Source organism: Falco naumanni, chromosome 2 (assembly GCF_017639655.2).
Source record: "Falco naumanni isolate bFalNau1 chromosome 2, bFalNau1.pat, whole genome shotgun sequence".
NCBI lineage: Eukaryota > Metazoa > Chordata > Aves > Falconiformes > Falconidae > Falco > Falco naumanni.
The window spans coordinates 613,188-637,362 of record NC_054055.1 but is presented as its reverse complement, the minus strand read 5'-3'; the positions used below and the strand labels follow the sequence as shown (position 1 = coordinate 637,362).

The window sequence follows — 24,175 nt, the reverse complement described above, 5'->3', positions numbered from 1 at the left end:
AAGGAAACCTTATCAAAGACTGTCGTCCCCCAGAAAATCATCTGACCTCATCTCTTCCAGAATTTGGGACATACTGGTGCTTTGCTTCCCACGTGGCTTGACCTGCCACACCATTAGAGAGCAGCATCCATCTTCCTGCCCCTCGTGCAGAAGCATTTTGCAAATGCCGAAAGAGGGATGGTGACCACCTCCCCTTCATCCAGAGCTCTGCAAACTACTCAGCAAAGGAAAGGAGCTGGCAAGCTGTCTCCTTCCCCGCTGCCACATGGCTCTCCATAGGCATCCTTCCAGTCCCCAAACGAGTTAAAACAAAGTGAAAAACAGCCACGGAGGGGCTGGAGCGTGTCCAGAGCCGGGCAGGGGCTGGGGAAGGGGCTGGGGGAGCTGGGGGGGCTCAGCCCGGAGAACAGGGGGCTCAGGGGGGCCCTTCTGGCTCCCTACAGCTGCCTGGCAGGAGGCTGCAGCGAGGGGGGTCGGTCTCTGCTCCCAAGGAACCAGCGGCAGGACAGGAGGGAACGGCCTCCAGCCGCACCAGGGCAGGTTCAGGGTGGGCACTGGGAGAAATGTCTTCCCCGACAGGGTGGCCAAGCGCTGGCACAGGCTGCCCGGGGACGGGGTGCAGGCACCGTCCATGGGGGGGGCAGAAGAAGTGTGGATGTGGCGCTTAGGGACATGGGTTAGTGATGGACTTGGCAGTGCTGGGTTAATGGTTGGACTCGATGATCTGAAATGTCTTTTCCAACCTAAATCTGTGGTTCTATGATTCTGTGAGACAGACCACTCAACTGAGCGCAGGACAGGCAGTATCCCTGGGTCCTTTCAGAGCTTCTACCCTCAGCCTTAGATGCTGCCGAAAACCACAGGGTGCTGCTTTTGGTAGAAGTTTTCCCAGTTGCTGGCTGGAGTGGGGCATTGCTCCAGCTCCATGCGTTTTGCAGCCAGCTCTCACCAGGCAGTAGTCTTGCCCAGAGGAGCTGCTCAGCCTGGCCTGGATTTCTGCTATGTCTTGTTCTGATCCAGGGCTGAAGTGGGGTCGCTGCCGAACTGGACTGCTCTGTAGGCAAAGGGACTATTTACAGCACAAAAAGGCAAAAAGAGGATGGTCAAGCCCCCTTGGCTCCCTGACAACTGGAAAATTGGGGTATGGGTATCACCACCAAAAGTGATGCGCTGGCATCATACAAAGCAGGATGCAATCCACAACCTTCCCCCTTCCAGGCTCATGTCACCACTGAGAGATGCAACAAGTTTTGACCAAGAAAACATCAATGAGCCTAAGGAAAGCTTTCCCAGAGTCAGCTTTGCTAAAACTCCTACTTTCCTGCAAGATGTGCTGACTATGTCCAGGTACTGTTTCCTGAATACACAAGTTCAGATGGAAATGCTGAAGCCAGATTCATTTTTTCCTAGGCACCCACAGCACACAGGCCAGCGAGTACCCAAATCCGAGACCTTCACAGCATGTTGGCCTACACCAGCTCAGCAGCCTCACACCCTCTTCAACACAGGAGGTCAAAATGGTTTGGGAATCTGGTATTTTACTCTCCTCTATCTGGGCAAACTGAAGCACAGAAAAGAGAGATGGCCCTGCAAAGGATTTGCAGTGGCTTGGTGTCAGCGCCAGGCATCTGGGTCCAGGGGCTGTTTGCTGCTCGCCATCAGATCACAGCACGGCTGGTGACCCGTCAGGAAAAGAAGGAACAGGCCCATGGACCGTAGATCTGCTGGAGAGATGTATGTCCCTCTTTGTCTTTGGCTGCACACATGGTGATGCATTTTGTCCTGCAGCAAAACCCACTTGTTTACAGTTCTGTATCTGACCACAACATCAGGGTCTCTAACTTGTATGGTCCAGAAAGACAGTCTTTGTGCCTGGAAGATGAGACCATTATTGACACCAGCATGACCCTGGTAAACAGAGGGGGAGATTTCCCTGAGGACCAACTGTTGCAGAGCATAAGCTCAGCTCTGCTTGAGAACCACAGGGTGTAATTGCCTACAGCACCTCCAAGACACCAGAGGTCATATGGACAGGCACACCAACAAGCATTTCTGTCCCAGGAGATCTCAGCAGGGCTAACCTTACAAAACCTGCTTTCATCTAAATCCTTCCCTGCCAGCAGAGCTGGCTTCTTCATGCTTGCAGCAAAAGGAGGGAGAAGCAGCAGGCAGCAGCGCTGTTACACATGAAGGCAACACACTACAATCAAACGATGCCTCCTTATCAGCTCCCAGGGAACAAACGCCTCAACCCAGAGCATTCCTTTCCACCCTCTCAAAGTACAGGCTGTGAATCCTGTCCACATCGTAAGCCTAATGCGGCCGAAATGGAGTGAATCAGGTCACCAAGAGCCATGAATCAGGTCTCCTCCCTTCAAAGACAGTTTTGGTTGAATCCCGAAGGTTGAGTCTATACTTGTAAATGAACCCAGCTGGGGACCATTCTCTGATAGCCAGGCCACTGGGAACAGTAGCCTGCATCCATCTCCACCAGACTTCAGAAGAGGGCAGTTTCACCCAAAACACTTGCTGGGAATGGTCCCCAGTTCTCAGCTTCACAGTTTTTGGGGAAAAGTAGCAGCTGGCCCAGGGCCAAGTCATGGAGTAGGTGATAATTCAGAGGTACAGCCAGGTGAGCTGTATGCTGAGGTCTGCTCAGAGTCTTGGTACACAAAATACCCCTCCCCTCTTGGAGGAACTGATCCAGGGACTGGCGTCAATGTGTCTAGCTGTGGTTCCCCAAGCCTGTGCTGGGGTGAAGGTCCAAGGGCGGGCTTGGTCCTGCCTTTGCAATCATGCAATCAGATAATGGTTTGGGCTGGAAGGGACCTTCAAGACCAGCCAGTCCCACCCCCCGCCAGGGGCAGGGCCCCCTCCCCCCAGCCCAGGCTGCTCCCAGCCCCGTCCAGCCTGGCCTTGAGCCCTGCCAGGGATGGGGCACCCACAGCTGCTCTGGGCAGCCTGGGCCAGCGCCTCGCCGCCCTCACGGGGAAGGGTTTCTTCCTCACGTCCAACCTAAATCTCCCCTCTCTCAGCTTCAAGCCATTCCCCCCTGTCCCACCGCTCCCTGCCCTTGCCCAAAGCCCCTCCCCAGCTTTCCTGTCGGCCCCTCCAGGCACTGGGAGCTGCTCTAAGATGCCCAAGAATACAGCCACACCATAATGTTCATCACAGGAGGATTATAATTTTCTTGCAGCAACCTGCTGCTTGTAGCTCCAGTCATGGGGACCAAACCCCTTCACTAGAAGAAGGTTCCTGCATTTTCTACAGCCCACAGAGCAACCATCACCTGTCTCCAGCACCACCACACCACCACCACCACCCCCCACACTCAGGTCTGGGGGATGCCCTCCATGCCACAGTCTGGAGGCCAGGACTTCAGGGGATAAACATCCTGACGTGGAGAGCAGAGAGCTCCTTCACTGAAATCTGCAGTGCATTTTGATAGACTTATCTTTCCCTTTTCCGGAAAAGAAAAGCAGTGTTGCAGGTTCTGGGGAACACAGAGAAGAGCACAAGCCTGGGTCAATGCAAGGGTATGAGGATATTGTTGGTGTCATGACATCTCAAGGGGATTGCAGCAGCCTACGGACACCAGAGGTGGAGGACAGGGCGCCTGGGTAACTCCAGGAGCTGGTGGGGTGGTTAAAGACAGCCCAGAAAGAGCCCTCAGGGATGCACCATATCCGACCGAGGGAGCAAGGGCGGTGAAAGAGCTGCAAAGGCATCCAACCGCAGTGCAAACAGCAGGAAGAAACAAAGGGAAGGAAATCCCCATGGGCTGCCGGGCAGAGCTTCCTAAGATCAAGCTATCAATAGCAGTTTTTAATTAAACATTTCAATCTCTTTTCCTCAATGTGGGCCTTTTCTAAAAATGACTGCTAGCAACCAAACACATTAGAGGGGCCAACATCTAACATTTCTGCGCTGTGTGTGTTGAAAGAGCAAAGACTGAAAGATTTATGAAAGCCTGGGTACCCAGATGGTGACTGTACTAGGTGCCGCACAAACATTTTCAGGCACAAGTCAGAACCCCAGAGCAAGCAGGGAAACATTTTCAAAGTCAAAATCAAGGTAGAAGTGGTTGAGAAGGAAGAAACAAACAAGGAATGTGAAGACTGTTGCCTGCATTTTCTCCAACTTCTGCAGTGACTATAAAGCAGCTAGTTTGGGGAAGATGTCACAGACACTTGGCTTTTTGCAGGATCTGCCAGACTTTCTGCATTTCCCATTTCTCTATGATGGTGATTTGCTTTCCTAAGGTAGCAAAGTGGGAGGTCTTGCAATTAAAGCTCTGCAAGGCCAAGTCTCCTTCTTGCTCCTCAGGGAGTCATTGCGGGCAACCGCCCTAACCGTGGGGCAGTTTTAGGCTGGGGAATATTTTAATGAGTGCGAAATAAAGTAATTGTTGTCATGTGATTTCCAGTTTGCCCCATCATAGCTATGATGATGGTGGTCGGTGTTTGAGACCCAGCAGTGTGTCTGTCACGGGGCTCCCCTGGAACCTCCTGTGATATTTGGTGTAGGGCTGACCACATTCAGACTCAGGTGCCACTCTACACCTTTCTCAGCTAGATCTGGGAAACAGCCCATGCCACAGGGCAGGCAGATCCTATATAGCATCACCTTTCCATGCCATCTAGTTACCTTTCCCAAGGACTCGAGGCTGGAGTTCCTCCATGACTGGACTTGGGACTGGTGCGATCAGCTGGCCTAGGTCTGATGGGCTACCACAGCAACAGGAGAAGATCAGAAGGTGACCTGGGTCTGCAGATACTAGCCTTTTCCCCAAGACCTGAGTCCTGACAGCAGGACATATCCACAGAAAGACAGGAGCAGCCCCAGAGCTGGGTTCTCCCAGAAGCAACCCCAAGCCCAGCTCTCTGGCACCTCTTTCCCGCAAAGGGCCAAGCCATACTCATAATTTCACCCATCTACATCAGTAGAATTTAAAAAATTCAGAGAATCCAAACAAGCACTTGCATAGGCTGAGGAGGAAGGAAGGGAGAGGTTTTTAATGGCTTTTTTAATATAAACATATCTGAAACATTATTATAAGAGTCTGCTCAGGCTCTCCGTTGAGATAACTCCAGATGTTGCACTAGACCAGGGACCGATGTAGCCCTGCCAAAACCAGCTCCTTTGCAGTGCCAGGGTGCAGAGCAACCTTCCTCCTCTGGAGCTGTGCCACCACCACTTCCCGTCACCAGTGAGGCATGGAGAGTGCCTAAAAGGGCAGCATCCCTGCCAGGTCTGTGCTCAGGTGCCCTCACCCGCAGGCAGCGATGTCCCAACCCAATGCTTACACCCTCCACAACCAGCACTGGGATGGGTGCATCCCTGCTCTACCACACGTCAAAGGAGGAGCTTCTCTGCAATCATGCACACCAGAAGGAACTTGCTGCTTTTCTGCTGTTCTCTATATTTTTTCATATATTTTTGCAGGCTTTGCTCTACTTAAGCTTGTATCACATCAGCAAGCTGCTGTTGCTCCCTCTCCCGTAGTGTAAGAGAATAGAGAAATGTACTCAGTCCTAAACAGCCAGTAAATTGCAGATCTGGGGGTTGAACACAAATACCCCCTCTCTTAGTGGTCTGCAAAAAAATTCTTACAAAGCTTCCATTGTGTTCCTGGTGTTGATCGTGCAGTTTGGCAACAGATCTTCCATGTAAGGGCTCTGAAAGCCGCACACCCAGTCTTGCCCCTGTTGTCAGAGGGAAGTCCCTATCACGCTGTTTCCATGTGTTTGGGAGACTTTTGCTGCTATTTTAAGAAAGGGGTTTGTGCCTTAGCACATGATAAAATCCCATGCACTAGGCTGTGCATACAGAGAGGGGAAAATGGGCCTGGGAGGAATCAGTTTTTTCCACTTCAATCAATACCAGTTGCATGTAATTGGGCACGAGTCCCTGCCACTGCATAGATCCACTTGTAATAAAAGCTCGGGGCAGGGTCAGCTCTGGTTTGTTCTTGAGCTAAAGCACAGAGCAGAAAACATCAAGGGCTGAAGCTCCCACAGAGAGTGAATGTCCTCAGCCAGCTCCTCGATGGCTTTGGGAAGCATGCCATCCCTTGAGGAGGGATGTTGGATTCACAGCTGTGTCTGCTAATGAGTCTGGAAGCCACCTCTGAGTCATTAACATCATTGGGCATGTCTTCAAGGTACAGGATGGCAACAGGCAGGGTCTGGCAGGGACGAGGAACATGGCCATGGGACCATGGCATCGCCCTGGGGCTGCTCACCTTCCTACGTGGGCCCCTACCAGGAGGGGTTTCACTGACCACATCAACACACAATGCCTGAAAACATGTGCACCTTAAACAACCCAGCAGTGATCGCATTCTCAGCCACAGTCTTCAAATGTCCAAGTGGACTTTCATGTCTCCCAGGTATCCCAGTTTTACTGGACAAAACATCTTTATATTGACTACGGTGGCTCACACTACGGACTACGCTTTACTGCCAAGCAATTAGTCACTTCCAGCCTGCTTCCTCTTCATCTGCAGGTGAGCTGTTGCCATAACGCACACATAGGCCTTCCAAAAAAGTTTCTCCTTCTGTAGCAGTCTCCATCAGAGGATCCCAAACTACTTCGTGTCTACACGTAAGCAGTTCTTCAGCAGAACTGCTCCTCCCCAAACTTGTGTGTCCATCATGAGATGCTTAATGCCAAGCTTGAAGCCAAGCCAAGACCTTGGACTTGAAGAGAAGCAGCAGCTGACTTAATTTAATCTGCTCTGATGGATTGTAGGAACTCATGACAGGTATCTCTAAAGGCTCAGAGACCATCAGCCCCAGGAGCACTGCCCAGAAGGACAGTTTTGAGTTATGCCTCTGAGTTGCATTTTGACACACGGCAACCAAAAATGGAGAGTTTTCGTGACAAGCTCTCTCTCTGGAGATTTTTTATAATTTTTTTTATTATTTATTTATTTACTTATTTATTTCTAAAAAATTAAATTGCTGTGCTGTGATTTTTGGTCCTTCATCTACTTCAAATGCATAAACCACATTGTGCAATGGGTTTGTGTTTCTGCAAGAGCCATTCAAACCCTGGACTTGACATTATGTTTTCTGAGGAAGTCATTTAGAAACTGGATAGGGTGACCTAACTTCTTGAAAGCAAAAAAAAAAAAAAAAAAAAGATCTGGGGAAAACATCCTGTGCTGACTATAATTGTGTGTTCGGTGACATGCATGGTCAGGTCATCTCTGCCTTAGGGATGAAAACAAGTTCCTTCAGCAGTTTAATGTGAAACATAGAATCAGAAGAGAGGATTTGCTCTCCTTGGTCACCGGCTGCAGCCAGGGTAACACCTGGCAATGGCTTCATCGTGGCTGCTCCCAGCCTGCTGTGATTGCAATCATCCCTGCAGCCTCCTGCAACGCTGCTCTGCCCCGGAGAGATCAGTCAGGGATTCCCTGCTGAGCTTTCCAAGCACAAACCCAGCAGTAGGGTGTCTATCAGAAGCAGAACTGGTGTCCACCGTATCCTTTACTTCTGCCCTTCTCAGGGTGGGCTCCAGGGACCCTTCAGCAAGCAGCAGACTGTATCAGGCATGGGTGGTTTCAGAGTTGCCCATTGCCCTGCCCAGGACTCGCCTGCAAAACTCCCCACCAAGAGTTTCCTCTACATCTACCTTCACAGACACCTTTGCTCAGCAAAACAGACGTTGATTCTGCTCACAGATCCGAGCTGACTTTGCATCTCAGCAGCTTTAATCTTTGAAGTTTCAAACCTCTTTAAAACATCTCCACAAGGAAAAATCAATGGGATTTTATTTTAAAATATAATCTTGCTGGTAAGTAAAAAAAAAAAAACTCAAAACCGAAACAGCTGAATGGACTGAAAAGAGGAGTGGGGGAGAAACCTCAGGGCCGTACGGCACCGAGCTCTCCCCTCTCCTGTGCCTCCAGCCTCTGCAACTCTGGTAGCCCTGTGCCTTGGTGACTTCTTCTGAGCTCATTTCACCTCTGCCACAAGGGATGAGGTGGACTAAATTTACCGGCATTTGTAACAAAAACCCCAAACCCAAAAGCTTCCCCACAACAGTGACAAAGAAATCTTAAGCCTTTAACACTGGCTGCAATCTTTTCTCTACAGCCTGGTGAGACTCTCTAACGAGTCAGGTAATTGACTTGCAACTACGCTGAGCGTAGCAATAGACAATGATGCGATCACTACTGAAGAAGTACAATTATTCGGCCAAAAGAGAATGAACCAGATGCTGCAGGAGAGAGGGTGCCAGCCCAGGTGCAGCCCGTAGTTCTGCAAAGAGCTCCTCTTCGGAGAGGACCTGGGATTGCACAGAGTCCGGCAGGACACTTACAGCACTGCGTTGCCGTAAGACACAGAAGAGCACAGACCTGTTGGAGCGGGCCGAGAGGAGGCCACGGAGCTGGTCAGAGGGCTGGAGCCCCTCTGCTGTGGGGACAGGCTGGGAGAGCTGGGGCTGTGCAGCCTGGGGAGGAGAAGGCTCCGGGGAGACCTTAGAGCAGCTCCCAGTGCCTGGAGGGGCCGACAGGAAAGCTGGGGAGGGGCTTTGGGCAAGGGCAGGGAGCGGTGGGACAGGGGGGAATGGCTTGAAGCTGAGAGAGGGGAGATTTAGGTTGGACGTGAGGAAGAAACCCTTCCCCGTGAGGGCGGCGAGATGCTGGCCCAGGCTGCCCAGAGCAGCTGTGGGTGCCCCATCCCTGGCAGGGCTCAAGGCCAGGCTGGACGGGGCTGGGAGCAGCCTGGGCTGGGGGGAGGGGGCCCTGCCCCTGGCGGGGGGTGGGACCGGGTGGTCTTGAAGGTCCCTTCCAGCCCAAACCCTTCTGTGATTCTGCGATTCTATAACTTTGAAGAAGCAAGGTATATATGACTGTCTCTGGCTTACATTAAAAATTAAATGAAAAGACAACAGGAAGAATAAGGAATCTGGTCTCCCAGCTTACCAGGTCACTACCAACTCTCCTAGGTAAAGGAAACTATAATTTTCCACACACGCTTGCAGTGGCATGCTAGGAAAAGCCCATGTTAAACCATGTATGTAATACTGCATATTACATACACGTAATATGTATTACATATTACAGAAAATCCCCAAACCTGTGACTGCATAGGAACAGAAAAAGCATTTTCCATCTTGCTCTCCATCTATTCACTCAGCCGTTTTGGACCTGCTCCCACATCATACCACCTTTGGCTCCCTCAGACCTGTGTGTCTCAAGCTCCCACTTCGCAGTAGTCTGTTCCCATAGCAAAGCACTCCCTGGCTGTCGTCTGCCTGTTTAAACAAGAGCATCTTGAAAGCTGATGTTCACAAGCCAAACAACATGCTCCATCGAACATAGCATCTGCCATCCAGCCAGGCCAATACCTGGCTTATTTTTAGTTTCCTGCTTCCTTGTGACATGTGAGAAAAGAACGCAAAACTTTCAAAATGTCCTTTTTGTGGAAAAGAAGACAGATATATGAACTTGATTTTGATGCAAGCTGAGCACTTGCTTTTCCTGACATCACTGTGGTCAATACTGGTTATTATTTCCACTTTGCAGATGTCTTATCAAAATGTTTACACCCTTTTTTTTCTTTTGAGTGTCACTACACGTCATCAATAGTACCTTGCAGCAGACCACCAGTCACACAAGTGGTGTGATCATCATCATTACATGGGACTTTTTAGAAAAATACTATTACCACCAACTATACAAAGAGAAAAGGATTCCCCACCACCTCCACAGCCAAGGATCACGGATCCTCCTCTGCAAACAACTGAGCATGAAAATAACAAGCTGAGGACCCCCGCCCCTGGCACTAACACAGCCATGGGTAGGAGGCGAGACCATAATACCTGCAGGCAAGCTCAACATCAACATGCTAATCCCAAACAGGCAGCAGTGGCCCCCCCACCAGAAGATCTCAGCTGCTACTGCATCCAGCCTCACGCCACTTCCCAGCTTTGATAAGGGGCGAAAAAGGGACCTTCACCCAGGGTTCCCCATGGCTTAGCGGTTTGGGTGCTCCAGGACAGGGGAAATGTGGCCTCACGCCTACATTGGCAAGTCAAGCTGGTCCTGTGCCTTCCCTGGGCAGCCCTCCGATCATCAGATTGCTGTGCAGAAGTGACCACCACCACCTGCTGTTCCCACCACAAGCAGCTCTTGGGGCTTTTGCAAAGGGCTTAACGAAGTCCACTCGTCTAGCTGCCTGCACTGGGCCTGGCAGAGCTCTTGGGTGGAGGTGTGGAGGAACCGTCTCCCTGCATGGCCCCAGACACCCAACAGCAAAACAAGGAGGAGCTGGGTGAGCTCGCGTCAGGGTCAGGAGGTGTCGCAGGGCGGGTGGCCTGAATCATTGCTTAGGACATACGTTTTCCATGAATAAATTCAAGCAAGGGAAGCCAACTAGATGCCATTCCTTGCCTAAATGGTGACTAATACCCAAAGTTTTGCAGGCTGCTGTGTGCTAAGCTTCAAGCATCAATTCCCCCTTTCCTCTATCTCTGCTGCCACCATTACATAGAAGCATTTATCATGGGTATCATCAAAAAAAATTATTTCCATGAAGACCGAGGCTCATAGCTGCTTTGAGATCTGGGATTTGTTTCTCTTGGAGGTTTTTTTTTGGGGGGGGCTGCAGGAATTTCACTGACAGTTGTTAAACACTGCAGAAGCTGCAAGTTAAACTTGCACTGCAGCATCACTCTCCCACCACTTGATGTTGGATGCTGCACATCCAACAGCACTTCTGCCGCATTTTTCAAATACATTTGGTAAACAGAAGTCTTATCAATGCCTTCTGCAGGAAGTTAAACTCCTCTTTACCAGGCCAGTAATCCAAGAGGGGATTATAGAAAGCAGGAGGTATTTACCTTGATACTGAGAAATGGGTTCCTGCAGAGCGTTTTCCGGGAGCGATCCGAGTAGCTGCTCTTTGTAGCGGTACTTGTCATCCTGTCAGTCTGCTTTATCCGCCTGCCAAAATAAATCATTCAGCACAATGCTAAGTTGCTCTGCCTAAATTCGCCTTGCTCAGCACAGCAAAATCCTGTCGTGCTTGCAAACACCCCCACAGCAGGCACACAGTTATCGTAAGGAATTGTTAATTATTCCTGGTTTTCATTTTCTCTTAGCACTTCACTTCGACAAAGCAACACAGCAGCATGCAAAACACTAACGTGCTAATTACAAAGGCACCTAAGAGGTTAAAAATTATCAATCATTTCACTTCCAAGGAACAAAGCAGTTCTGGGCCAAGATCCCAGTATTTCAAAATCCCAGCCATACAAGAGCATATCTGGGGCCAACGCCTTCCAACATAATGATGGACGATGTTCTTTAAATATTATCGGGGTGAGTCCTGTTTAACATCCTTTTCAATGACCGGAGTGATGGGGCAGAGTGCACCCTCAGTCAGTTGGCTGGAGATACAAGACTGGGAGGAGGAACTGACAGAGCTGATGGTTGTGCTGTCATCCAGAGGGACCTCAACAGGCTGGAGGAAGGGACACCCAGAGGGACCTCAATGGGATAGAGAAAGGGGCACCCAGAGGGACCTCAATGGGATGGAGAAAGGGGCACCCAGAGGGACCTCAACAGGCTGGAGAACCTCATGAAATTCAACTTCATGCAAAGTCCTGCCCCTGGGGAGGAACAACCCCAGGCATCAGCACAGGCTGTGGGCTCACCAGCTCTGCAGAGAAGGACCTGGGGTTGAACGTGAGCCGGCAACACTTCCTCACGGCAAAGGAAAGCCAGATGGGCTGCGTTAGGAGGAGTGTTACCATGATCTCCAGAGGTCCCTTCCAACCTTCTCCTTTTCTGGAGACATTCAAAACCCACCTGGACATGAAAGTGCAACCTGCTCTACGAGAGCCTGCCTTAGCAGGGGCTTGGGCTGGATGGTCTCCAGAGGTCCCTTCCAACCCCAGCCATTCCGTGACTCTGGTTCTGTAATCTCATCTATTCTGCGATCCTGATCCTGTAATAATTATTTCAATACACATAGAAGGGATGTGGGCAATTGTTACTGCCCCAAGCTATGGGAGTCTAATTGCTCTGATCAACCCCTTCATATCCTTGAATCACACGAGACATCTTGTCTTCTTTTTGTCTGCTATCAGCCACCTGCCTAGATTGACCATCTAAATTAGGAAACAGATCTCCAGACCTCCCCTAATACCACCTTAACCCCAGCCACAAAGAGTGTCTTAGGGTCTTCACACAGTGCATGGGGCAGGCTCTGGTCTCCACCGTGCTGGTGCAAACCCCCTTGAGCCATATTCTCCTTCCATGGTAGCTCAGCCCCACAAACCCCAGATAAGCTCCTCTGATTTGGTTAGATACATCTGAGACCAGGATCCAGCCTCTGCGTTACATATTGCACTGTATCAAGCTGTCTGAGCTTTGTAGGTTTGTTTGCAATATGCATTTACTCACTGACACTATAGCTGATGGTCAGTGCTACAGAGTGAGAAAAATACCCACAGCACTGGAGAGATGGGAGAAGAGGCTGAGAAGAAAAACCCAACTGTGCATTAGCTCAGCTCTTGGATGGTGCTGGAGCAGCCTTAGGCCAAGTGTGAGGGAACTGCCCAGACATGAATCACAGAATCATAGAATCAGAGTCATTTAGGTTGGAAAAGACCTTTAGGATCATCAAGTCCAACCGTTAACCCAGCGCTGCTAAGCCCACCACTAAACCATGTCCCTAAGCACCACATCTATGTGTTTTTTAAAACACCTCCAGGGATGGTGATTCCGCCACCTCCCCAAGGCGAGGTCAAGCTCACCAGCTGTGGCTGAGGTCACATTTGCTGCTGCATGTCTGCATGGGGTGTAAGTGGTTTCAGCTCCCCATCACACAGGGCTGGTGGCTTCACCAGGGCATGGTGTGCAGAACTGTGCTCATGAGATCAAGAGGCTTTGGAGATGCTGGCTGGCCAAATTGCCTTCCCAAGAGCTGACTACAGCCAACCATCGCTCTGCCTAAATGAAGGTGGGGGCTGGGGACCTCCCTACAGCCTCAGAGGCAGAAGCTCCTGCCTGCAGGAGCGGGGCTCAGCAAGCCCTTCTCCATCCCTCCATACATTGGGTCTGTGATGGATTAAAGCCCTCCTTTCCCACCTCTCATTTTCACCCATGGTGGTTCTGCATCTCCACTGGAAGAATCCTTCCACGCTAGCTTTCTGGCTCCCAACCACCACCTAAATTTAACCGTGCAAAGAAATGTACATCAGTGGGAAGCCACCGTTCCCCTCCCTGCCCCGCTGACCTCCTTCCCTTTGGACCTGCGCTCCCTCCTCCCTTCTCACCTGCTATGTCTGTGGAGTGAATGATGCACGGCAGGATGACGTCTTTGTTGGGTTTTTAGTACCCAGGCTTCCTGCTCAGGAAACTGTATTGTTTGGAGGCACGTTAAACACATTAGGCTTTAGCTTGTTCAGTACACTCTAATAGATGTTTCCACCTCAGTGGCATCTGCAAGCTCTACAGCAAATGGGGTGAAAGGTTTTGCATTATTATTTTGTGTAATTCTATTTCCCCCATGATGAGAGGCAAAGGAGCACATACCACAGCCTCAGACAAGTTAAAAAAAATGTTCAGGTTGATGTAAACTCTAGTAAATGTAGACTGCCTTAACAATGGCATTTATACAACCCTTAAGTGCAGTGCTCAGAAGTAAATTCAAGAGGGGGACCTGCACTCCACTGAGTTACAAGCTCCACAGCATCCTCTGCAAAAAGCAATTGCTGCCCTCAGCCCCATTTCAAGAGACAAGATATTGCTACAACAAAATACAGGATGGGATCAATAAAGTAAATTCGATCGTAAATTAAAGCATCCATGAAAAGCTCCCTGGAACCTCTGGAGGATTAAGCAGCACAAGAGCAAAAGCACCTGCCTCTCTCCAGACCATGGCATCCAATATTGCCTGTCTCTGGAAGCAGCGCTGTGATGAATTATTTACAGCTACCAAGTTTGTTGCTGGAGCCTCTTGAAAGCTCAGGGGTGATGCAGGGAAAAGAAAAAGGGATCCAGGGTAGCAACGGGGGGAAACTAAAAGGAGTCTGAGCCTGGATTTCCAGGGATGGGCATGCTCATGGAGTGGTAATCACTGTAGGCTTAATGCCCTTCTTGCCCTGGTTATCTGTATTAATGTCTTTGCTAGCCCTCTGCACCAAAGGTGCACTCAATTAGACCTGGAAACAACAAATCCTGTGGTCTGGAGGAATATTTTGGTCCCCCTGCCCATCCTTTCCAGGACCTTTTGTAAATGTGTGCATCCTTTAACACTTCAGAGTGTCCAGGAAGCTGCTACACCTGGAATTAGTCCAACTTCTTCCCTAATCAGCTTTCATAGTCTTCTCAGCAGAAGAAAATGGTAGAAAGCACTGGTAGAAATGTTTTCAGTAATCCCTGCCCAAGCAGGGTATGAACGTCCCTCACCCTTCACCGTGCCCCAGATTCACCACAAATTTCTTTTGTGTTAAGGACAACCTGCAATCATCTGTCAGCAGCTGGTGGCCAAGGATGCACAGCCACATCTGACTCCATCCCACCACGCACACCTCCGTCTCACCGCCAGCGAGGTTTCCTGATTCCTTTTCAGTATTGCCTGGGCGTGTGCACTGCCTGTGAGAGAGGGAGGTGGGAGAGCCCCGAAAGACTGTGAGAGGAAACACTCAGCGGGGAACTGAGATGATGCAAAGGTTGCCAGCAGCTGAAAATGAAGATAACCTATTGCACTTAGATACCATCCATCCACGCTTCTTTAAGAATAAAATAAAACAGAAAAGTATTTTGATCCAGCACAAAGGAGAACGAGCAGACCAAATATAAAAGCAGATAAGACTTAGTTGATTAAAAAAAAATAATAATTTGCATGAAGGTAGCAGCATGCTGAGGTCGGACTGGTGCTTATTGCCTTCGTCTGGATCGAGCCCAGCTGTGGCAGCACCCTCTGGGGATGGCATTTGCTTGGCAAGAGCTGCTTTTTTCTCCTAGCGGATGGACATCTCCGGATGGAAAGAAAGACTATTTTCAACTAGTGCTATTTCTCCTAAGTAACGTCAAGAGGTCTCACTAAATCTGCTCCTCTGCAGGAAGGAGGCAGAACTGGTGCTGCAGGCTGGGTACGGCAGGGGAAGGAGGCAGAAAGAAGGGATGAGACAGCAAATACTAGAACATACACCCATGATGGGGTAAGGGCAGAGGAGAGCAAAAAGAGCAAAACCCAGTGGGACTGGGGCAAGGGGGGAACTTGCCTGGCCCAGGTCTGCAGCCCTCAGGTCCCTGATGGCCCAAGCCCCCTCCGGCACCCCAGGAAGAGGATGCGCTGTGGGAATTCCTATCCCTGCCTTGCTCCAGGCATCCCAGCGCATTGGCCATGGTACCTGTGGAGCGTGCAGGGGCCACACCAGCACAAAGGGGAAAGGTAAGGAATAATCAGTCCCAGAGTGCCACCCCTTGATTCTGGAAAACCTGACCCAAACCTGCTTCCAGCCCAGCCCTGCAAGACCAGGACCAACAGCACCCCACTCCCAGGGCAAGCTGCTTCCCATCTCTGTGCCTCAGTTTCCCCAAGAACAAGCCAGGGAATAGATACCACCTGCCTCTATAAAGTGTTTGTGGAGCAGTGGATAAACTGGGAGAGGGAAAGGCTGTGGGCTGTGACAGCGGGGGCTGTGTTTTTGCAAGGCTGAAGCATTTTGCAAGGCCTTTTGGCAAGCAGTGGTGCTGCTTCTACAGCACTGCAAGGAAGGACCTAACTGGAGACCAGGCTCTTGCAGATGCTGTGAATGCAGGAGGCCAGCACCCTTTACAAGCACAAGCCCAGAGTGGCCATCCCACTTATCTTTATTAGCTACTCGAGAGCAATTAGGCTGTGTTTACACAATATACCATGGTTATACAACGTGCTTAATGAGAATCAGAGGCTGCATTTTGTGGCTGTCTAGAGGGCTGGGGTGGCTGGAGAACTAGGCTGTGGCCACGTGCAAATCCCTGCCTGCAGGAGTGAGGGATCCGAGCTGCCTTCAGACCAGAGGGTAGCCTGGCAGCACCCCCTTCCCTCCCGAGCCCCCTCCAACCAGCCCCAGAGACATGGTTTCTGCATGTTGGTCTCCTGGTGCTGGCAACGGGACATTTCTGCAAAGCTAGAGGAGGTGTCACTGCTTGACTCTGCTCTAGGAGAACCTGCTTTACCAGAGGGTTGGACTAAATGGTCTCCAGAGGTCCCTTCCAACCCCAACCACGCTGTGATTCTGACTTCAGTCTTCTGCTCCTGGTGAGACACAGCTCAGGAGAACATGGCCACTGGAAGCCTGCCTGGTGAGTTACTGGCCAAAGAGGATGAGCTTGGCCCGTACATGGATGGGAAGGGATGTCTAAGAAACATAACAGTGGGGCAAGGAGTAAGGGCAAAGGCACGTTTCTCCCTGAACACCTCCCGAAGGAGGTACCTTCACAGCAAGGGTCTCCTGCTCACGATGGTCTTCACCGTGGATGGCAAGCAAAGACAAACGCAGCCAGCATCTGCTCCCCATCACACCTTCGCATCTCCCTAGCTCCCAGGGCAGCAGGCTGCTGCAGTCCTGCTATGAGAACCCCCTCTGAGCATCTTCATCCAAACACTTCACTGCTCATCCTCATTTCCCCTCCTTGACCATGAGGAGTGAAGCCCCACGACCAAGCAGCTGCTGTGGCCAGCCCCGCCGTTTCTGCACTGCTCTCCTGTGTACAGCTGTACCCATCAGCTCCGACACAGCTGTTTTCATCTGCATGCTTCATCAGAGGGGAGAGGTGCTATCTCGGCCTGCAGAGGTATTTACAATTCAGGCACTGCTCTGCTGGAGTGCTCGATGGCGCATTTCACCTTTCCTACCCCAAATCACAGGAGTGTGAAATTCATTTTCTAGGGAGACACAGACACTGACAGGCTGGCGTCAGGTGGGATGCAAGGTGACAGGCAGAGGTGGCAGGATCCGTGACCACAACCGGTGTCGCTGACCCTGGCACAAAGACCTTTAAAGCCAGCGCTGCACCCTGATGAAGCAGAAAATTGCTTCCTTAAAAAACCTGCGAGTAAAATCTCAAGCAAAATTGCTTCTCCTATAAAACTCAGAGGGACTTTCCATGCTCAACAGCAGTGTTTGGGACTCCAGTGAGGTGCACAGGTGGCCAGGTTTCACCTAGGGTGACCTCTGGGAGATGGATGTTTTCAGTGCAGGGGCTCAGTGAAGCAGCTCATGCGGCAGGACCCCAAGCAGCAGCCACCAAGCACCCATGGGTTTTACTTATATACTTCAGGGAAGGTGATGGATGGATGGATGGATGGATGGATGGATGGATGGATGGATGGATGGATGGATGGATGGATGGATGGCTGTTCAGTGAGCAAAGGTGCCTGATGCTGCAGATCCATCAGCTGATACTATTCCTTCAGCTGCAGGTGACGGATTTCTGCTCAGAGTCCTGTTTTCTCCACAGTTTAGTCCTGGGTCACAGCACCCCTCGGAAAGGCAGAGCCTGGCACAACAAGCCCCGGGTGTTGTGGGCACAGGGAGCTGAGCTTGGATGTGCCAGCAGGTCAGTCCCACACCGACTGATGCTAGCAGGCTACGATAAAACTTTGCCATTAATTACAGCCTTGCTTGCCTGACGTCTCATCTCTGCTCCCAGGAGATAGTGACCCGCAAAGTGGGGGGCTACAATGTGGGGAATAGCCCCCATATGTACAGAACTTGGCCAGATAATCTCATAAGCCTTTGCAGCACAGATTAAGATGCTCCACTTGTCCCCAGGCCACACTTTCTTTTACAGCAGGCCAGCAGAAGTACCCTAAAACCTCCCAGTTTCTCTGGGACTCGCACAATGGTCCTGGCTGCCATAGCAGGGGACCAGGCTCAGTGGCACCAGCGTCCTGTCCCATTCCTGAAGACATAAATCTATCACAATGCCTTTATTAATAGCAGCATGGCTCCTGCTAGCTGAACAAGGAAAAGCACAGGCTGGGCTCAGCAGAGCTTGGGTAAATAACGGCGAATGTAACACAGCAAATTAAATCCCAGCAGGGGAGACAAAATGCCAGCAAATATCCCATAATCTGTCTTCCTTCTGCTCAATAAATCTACAATCACATCGGTAAGACTGGAATAGTGTCAGTGTGTGTATTTATATGAGCGTGCCTGTGTTAAATGGGAAGCCGGTTTGGAAAATGTGGGTGCAATGATGTTCGTAATACAACACAGGGAAAAGACAGTGTATACACATCATTCCCTCCATGGAAAAAAGATTGAGAAATAAAAAAGGATGTGTAGATGTTCCCAAAAGCTGTTTCTGTCTTGCACCAACTGGCAAAAAGAAAGTGAAAATGAGACCAGCTTGGTGACTCCTTGCAATGAGAAATGTGCCAGGGATAACACGTCACAGAAACCTCACAAGAAGCTAAGCCAAAGGAAATCTGTTACCAAGAAGTTAAAAGATTAGAAGAAAGAGAAAGATGGGTGTTGAAACCCATGAAACACAACCATGGGTGATGAGAAGAGGCAGCAGCCCTGCTTTGGCATGGGGCAGGGCCGGCTGCTCTCTGGTCCCTGCCAGCCCTCACCCCTCTGACTTGGGAAGGATGAAGCCCTCCCCATTTTCGTGATGAGGTCTCACAGAGCTCCCTGCCCTCCTCGTCATGCCCTGCTGAAGCTGGAGACTGTCTTGGAGGTGTCCTCACCTTCCTCAGCACTGCAAGATGCGGTGAAGGGGTGGGAGCTCACCCAGAGATGGGAACTCTCACGCCATCTCCCATGGAAGTGAGGCACGTGGAGGAGCTGCAGCTGTGGATGCTGTCACACAGCTGCGGAACTCACCTGACCCTACATCTGCACTGGGGACACCTGGCCCTGAACCACCTGCTGGACTATGCTGGCAGTCAACAGGGAGAGACCAGCACTTCCATGGCCCAACCCAACCCAATGTGGCCACCAGAAGAAACATGACAAGCCAGTTGCATCCTCAAGGTGTATTTGCTACTGGCAAAGGCAGCAACATATCCAGCCTGGGGACACAGTGCAAAGCCCAGCGGTCTGAGGTAAGGTGAGATCAGACGCAGTCGCATTCATTCCTTTGGGGGGGGACACATGGCAAGATAAAATGGAGGGGGTCTCCACACCGAAAAAAAAAAAAAAAAGGGTTGCTTTTGGGTGGTCATTTTTGAGCCAGCACACAGCTTTCCTGCAGCTCTGCAGAGCAAGGCCGGCAGAGCCATGAGCACAGCATGGGACTGTCCCCATGTGCTGGAGGACCTTCGTGGTGGCAGTCGCCATCATCGTGCATCCTTGGGAAGAAGACGGTGCCCGCCGCACAGGCTGAGGTGGTCTTGCCTGCCAGAGGGGAAAGCACCTGAGAGCAAAAGCAGCTCAGAGCCCAGAGGGAAGGCATCACAGAGGGTGCAGGCGAGGGAGGCGCTGGGGCTGGGGTCCCCAGTCTCAGTGAGTTACATGAGCAGCAAGGCTGGGAATTGCTTAGTGACATGAATCATTTGCAGGGTCTCCTTTTCAAAGGCTGCCAGAGCTATGGGGCTGTCGGGGTCCAGTACCCCAGAGACCCTCCACTCACCGTCTTGCTCCTGCTGCCTCCCAAGCTCTCATGGGATGCATCCCGCTCCGTGCAAAAGCAACTTCTCGTTAAACCTCACCGCGCTCCTGCCCTTGTTCCTCCCCGTGTGAACTATGGGTTGGTTTGTGCCAGCAGCTGCGCTGCGGGTGAATGCAGCTCAGCTGAAGGACGTGTGGATGTGTAAGATTTTGCCAGACAGGAATCTCACAGCTGTGCAAGTTTTACTCCTCTGTAAGAGCTTAGGCAGTGTATTGAATAGAAAGTTAGCCCTCTCCTCTAGACCGTGCCAGATGCTGAGCATACTCTTGTATGGGGGACGAGCAGATGTGGCGTGTATACCAAAAAGTGATGCCTTGTGTCCTCGATGGGGATTTCCTATTTTAGCACCACCTCCTGTGTGTTTGGCAGGGACACAGTCTCTCCTCCAAGCAGATCAAGACCCCAGGATAGGAGTTAAAATGATGAATGAAATATGAAAAAAACTGTTCCCCAGTGGGGACCTGCCTTTCCATAGGCTGCAGACACAGTGCTTGAGCCTGTGGAGAAACATCTGCTGATAGAAATCTGAAGGAAGGTGACCACAAACCAGAGTTTTTCTAATCTGGGGTTTTACATACTGTAAATACCTTCCTGGTACTTTTTTTCCTCCATACGTTACTGATGCTTGGACAGGAGGGAAGACATAGGGAAAGATGAGTATTTTTAAAGAGCTGTAGGACTTTGCAGTGCCGTTGGCAAGGAGCAGCTGGAGGAAATGTATGAAAGCAAGAAAAAGGCAGGGGCCAGGGGGGCTTCAGTGACTGACAGATGCAGACAGGCTCTGGTGAGAAAAACTAACTTTTTGTAGGGGAAGCTATTGCAAAACGAAGAGCAGGAGACACTGCAAAAGCCTCGTGCCTTGAACGTACAGCCTGAGTGAAAGCCCCAAGAGCTTCCTTGTGCACAGCCTTCCTGGAGCAATCCAGATGTTGTTTGCTATATATAATATACATATATATATATATATATATATATATATATATATAATCTACAACTTCTACAAAAACCAAAAACACCCAAACCAGGATTTTCCATCTGCACACATGGTCTGCCCAGGACCATGGACCTGATCCCCCGCGCTGACGTGAGTATTGCGTGAGGAGCACCTATACACCAATTTCACTTACTTCCTACCCATTTGTTTCCATGGGACATTCAAGAGCAGCTCTTTTCTCTCTCCAGGCTAATCCATTGATTAGCAGCCAAAGTGTTGCCAGATTCCAGGAGGAGACCAGTAAGATTTACTTCACTGGGAGCTGGAAACCATGCCGGCCACCCACACGCGAGAGGGATTGATCGAAGGGTAGGTGCAGAGAAGTGCTGCTATGAGGAATGGGGAACCGAGAGTAGAGCTTAGGAGAAGTGAAAAAATTCCTTAGCCAGCAAAAGAGAGCTGAAGAGGAGCTGTTTATAAACACCCAGGAGGAAATGCTGTGAGTAGAAGGGAGTTGGTGACATTATGGGACTATGTTGGGACCAGAAGCAAGTGCTGGAGCAAACAAACTCTTGAGGGGGCTGGATCTGGCAGGAGAAAGGGAAGAAACACTGATATTTTGGGCAACAGGGGAAATTAATTCATGTCACAACTAAGTGTCCTTCTTCCATTATTTAATATTAATGGACTGCAGAATATCATCTTTATTATGGAGGGCTGTTGCTTCTTTTCTTTTTGCTGCCAATTTTTTTTTCCACCCTGTGGAAGAAGCATCTCCTGCTCACCTCGAGAGCAGTTATGGGCTGGCGTGCTCAGACAGATCAAGGAAGCTCAGTGAAAATGGAGATTGTTTTCTGGAAGTCCCCGGACCTGCAGCTTGCGCCGGCCAAGCTGTCTGTCTGCAGCCCGGTACCCAGCCAGCAGCGAACCCTCTCCTACATCCCTGGGAGCGATCTTGTCCCAGGGTTTCTCCAGCCATCCACCCAGTACCAATTTCTCCCAGAGGATATTTCAGAGCCTTGCAGAGTTTGAATCATGTTTCAAGCCAGAAATTCCCCATGCCACTTGCTGCTCTGCAGCGTCTTACGCTGCTGTCTCCACTTCTTCTGAAAATCCACAAACCCTGGGGCTAACGACAGGTCCTGAGATGGGTAGTGAGGCTCCCAAGCCATCCCTCAGGTCCACATTTAGCAAGGTAATGGCTCCAGACATGGAGCATTTAATCCACCGGATAGGTTAAGCCAGGGCACATGCAGGATAAAGGTCCTGCATGGTGCAGACCAGCACCCCCAGGGAAGCACTGGGACCAAACTGAGAGCCAGGAACCACATTGAAAGGGGAGGGGTGAGGATCTATTTTTGACCAGACCAAGGTCCCCCAAGACCCCTGGGTTGCTGCTGCAAACTAAGCAGCCCAGCAAAGCTGAACGGCTGGGTAAGGAGTGCTCGGGTGAGCCAGGACGAAGCATTTCAGAGCCTGGGAACACCACCCACGCCCAGCAGCATGGCTGGCAAAAGCCAGAAAACTGGAAGAGTAGGAGGAAAAATGAAGATAAATTAGAGTACGTTGCAAAATAACCAAATAATAAATAACAAAAAGGAGGGCTGGGAGTCAGGAGGGCTCTCACAGCAAGCTTGATGTCAGTGGTTCCCCTAACAGCCTTTCAGAAACTTTATGAGGGAATTAGCCAAAGCAGAGCACAGCTTTGTACATGTCTGTGCAAACAAGGTGGGGGAGCAAACCCCCACTCAGGCTACACGGCTTTTCAATAGCTGCTGCCTCTTAGTGCATGGCAAAGCAGATGGGTGCCACATGGATGCCACAGCAGGGAGGTGATGCTCCTTTCTGATGTTTTTCACCTTTCTGGCATCTTGTCCCTGAGCACAAGACACCGTAGACCAGTGCAGGGAGTGGGGAAAAAAAAATTAAAAATCAGTCATGAAATTTCTGCACACAACTGATAAAAGGTCCTCTGGAATGGATCGATATGGCTTGGACCACTGTTGAGAAATCAGATCCTGATGGGAGCTTGGATAAAGCATGCTCCATTGCCCGCTGGAGCTGTACCAGCAACTGCAGACAAGCTGCACTGCACTGCCTCAAACGGATGCTGGGTAAGGTTGTCATATGCAGCTCACAGGGTGAAATATAGACATGAATTTTGATAAGCTCCTGAAGCAGCTCAGCTCTGGCCTGGTTTTATGGTTGGGTACCCTTGGTGCTGCTCATAACCAGCCCTAAGTGTCTCTCTTTTTTGCCTCATTTGCTGTTGCTCTTTCATAGAATCACAGAGGGGTTTGGGCTGGAAGGGACCTTCAAGACCAGCCAGTCCCACCCCTGCCAGGGGCAGGGCCCCCTCCCCCCAGCCCAGGCTGCTCCCAGCCCCATCCAGCCTGGCCTTGGGCCCTGCCAGGGATGGGGCACCCACAGCTGCTCTGGGCAACCTTTAATTTACTCCAATATCCTTGACTGGGATTTTCCTTTTTGCTCTGGAACTGGTGCACTAAGCACAACAGTAAAGAGCTCAGAGCCTGCTCGGGTCTGACATGAAGCAGCAGGACCTCAGAGCATCATGGTTCCAGGGATCCCACCCATTTCCCAGTGCATTGCAGGGGCTCCAGCTGGAGAAAGCCCATGGCACGGCTGCAAATCCATGCACGCTGTGACAAGGTGCCTTAGACACATATCCCGGTGAGACAGGAGGGAGGGAGGGATGTGCCCTTCTGACACAGGAATTGCCCAAAGCCACCGGAGATATAAGAGACCCAGGGTGCACCCATACACACCTTGCAGGGAGCCTTGGGCATCACGTGCCTCTTAAGCGAAGAAAAACCTGCGCAGGAACTGGAGCAGTAACAGGTTCTACCACCTCTGCACACAGACATAAAGCATCCTTGAGCAGCCCTGAGTCTGTGCCCTGAGGTCGCCCCAGACAAACCTCTGCTCCCTCTCTCTCCAATCTGGATGTGCTGCCAGGGATGGGTCAGCCTTACCCCTGGCTGACCAGGTCCACAGGGGTTGGAAGCAGAGGGGTGCAACAGCCCCCACCCAGGGTGGGACACCTCCCCATCCCAGCACAGCACAGCCAGCCTTGATGTCCCCATGCCCACCAGGAACACTACAGCCAAAATCAGACAGAAGCAGCAAGCACGGCCGACGCATGATCAGCTGGGCTGTGCAAAGCCCGGTGCCTGCTTCCAGCATTTAATCCCACCTCTAACCTGTTAAAAACCAGGGTTTTCAGGGAGGACAAGCTGATCCCACAGCCGGCTCCCAGGAGGCTACCCCACCTCCAGGTTGTTAAGCACTGGACAGTTTAAGGGACACATCTGCTCCAACATTTGCAAGAGGCAGAAGAAACCAAGAAGCCTGATTCACTCAGACCAGACCAGCTAAAAAAAACCCAGCAGGATGCTGGCGGGAGCAAGCAGAGGCAGCAGCTCAGCCCTGAACACGGGGCTCCCCCCCAGGCTAAACCCACACCTCTCCAGAGCAGCAAAAGCACATGACAAAGAGAGTTGCATTCCATCACCTCGATCAATGGGCTGTTTGCGTCTTCACCCCCAGCTGCAGAGCTGCACAAAGGCTTTCCCTCCGGCATTAAC

The 24,175-nt window shown here is 50.9% G+C and overlaps 1 protein-coding gene across 3 annotated transcripts in view; it reads right to left on the bottom strand.

The window, feature by feature from the left end:
- SLCO2B1 (solute carrier organic anion transporter family member 2B1) overlaps positions 1-24,175 on the bottom strand; it is a 61,157-nt gene that overhangs the window by 36,222 nt on the left and 760 nt on the right. For all 3 annotated transcript variants that reach the window (XM_040583802.1, XM_040583800.1, XM_040583801.1), the window contains exon 2: positions 10,858-10,960. In XM_040583802.1, the coding sequence (XP_040439736.1) occupies positions 10,858-10,938 (81 nt within the window). In that variant the 5' untranslated portion in view covers positions 10,939-10,960. The remainder of the gene's footprint in view (positions 1-10,857; positions 10,961-24,175) is intronic.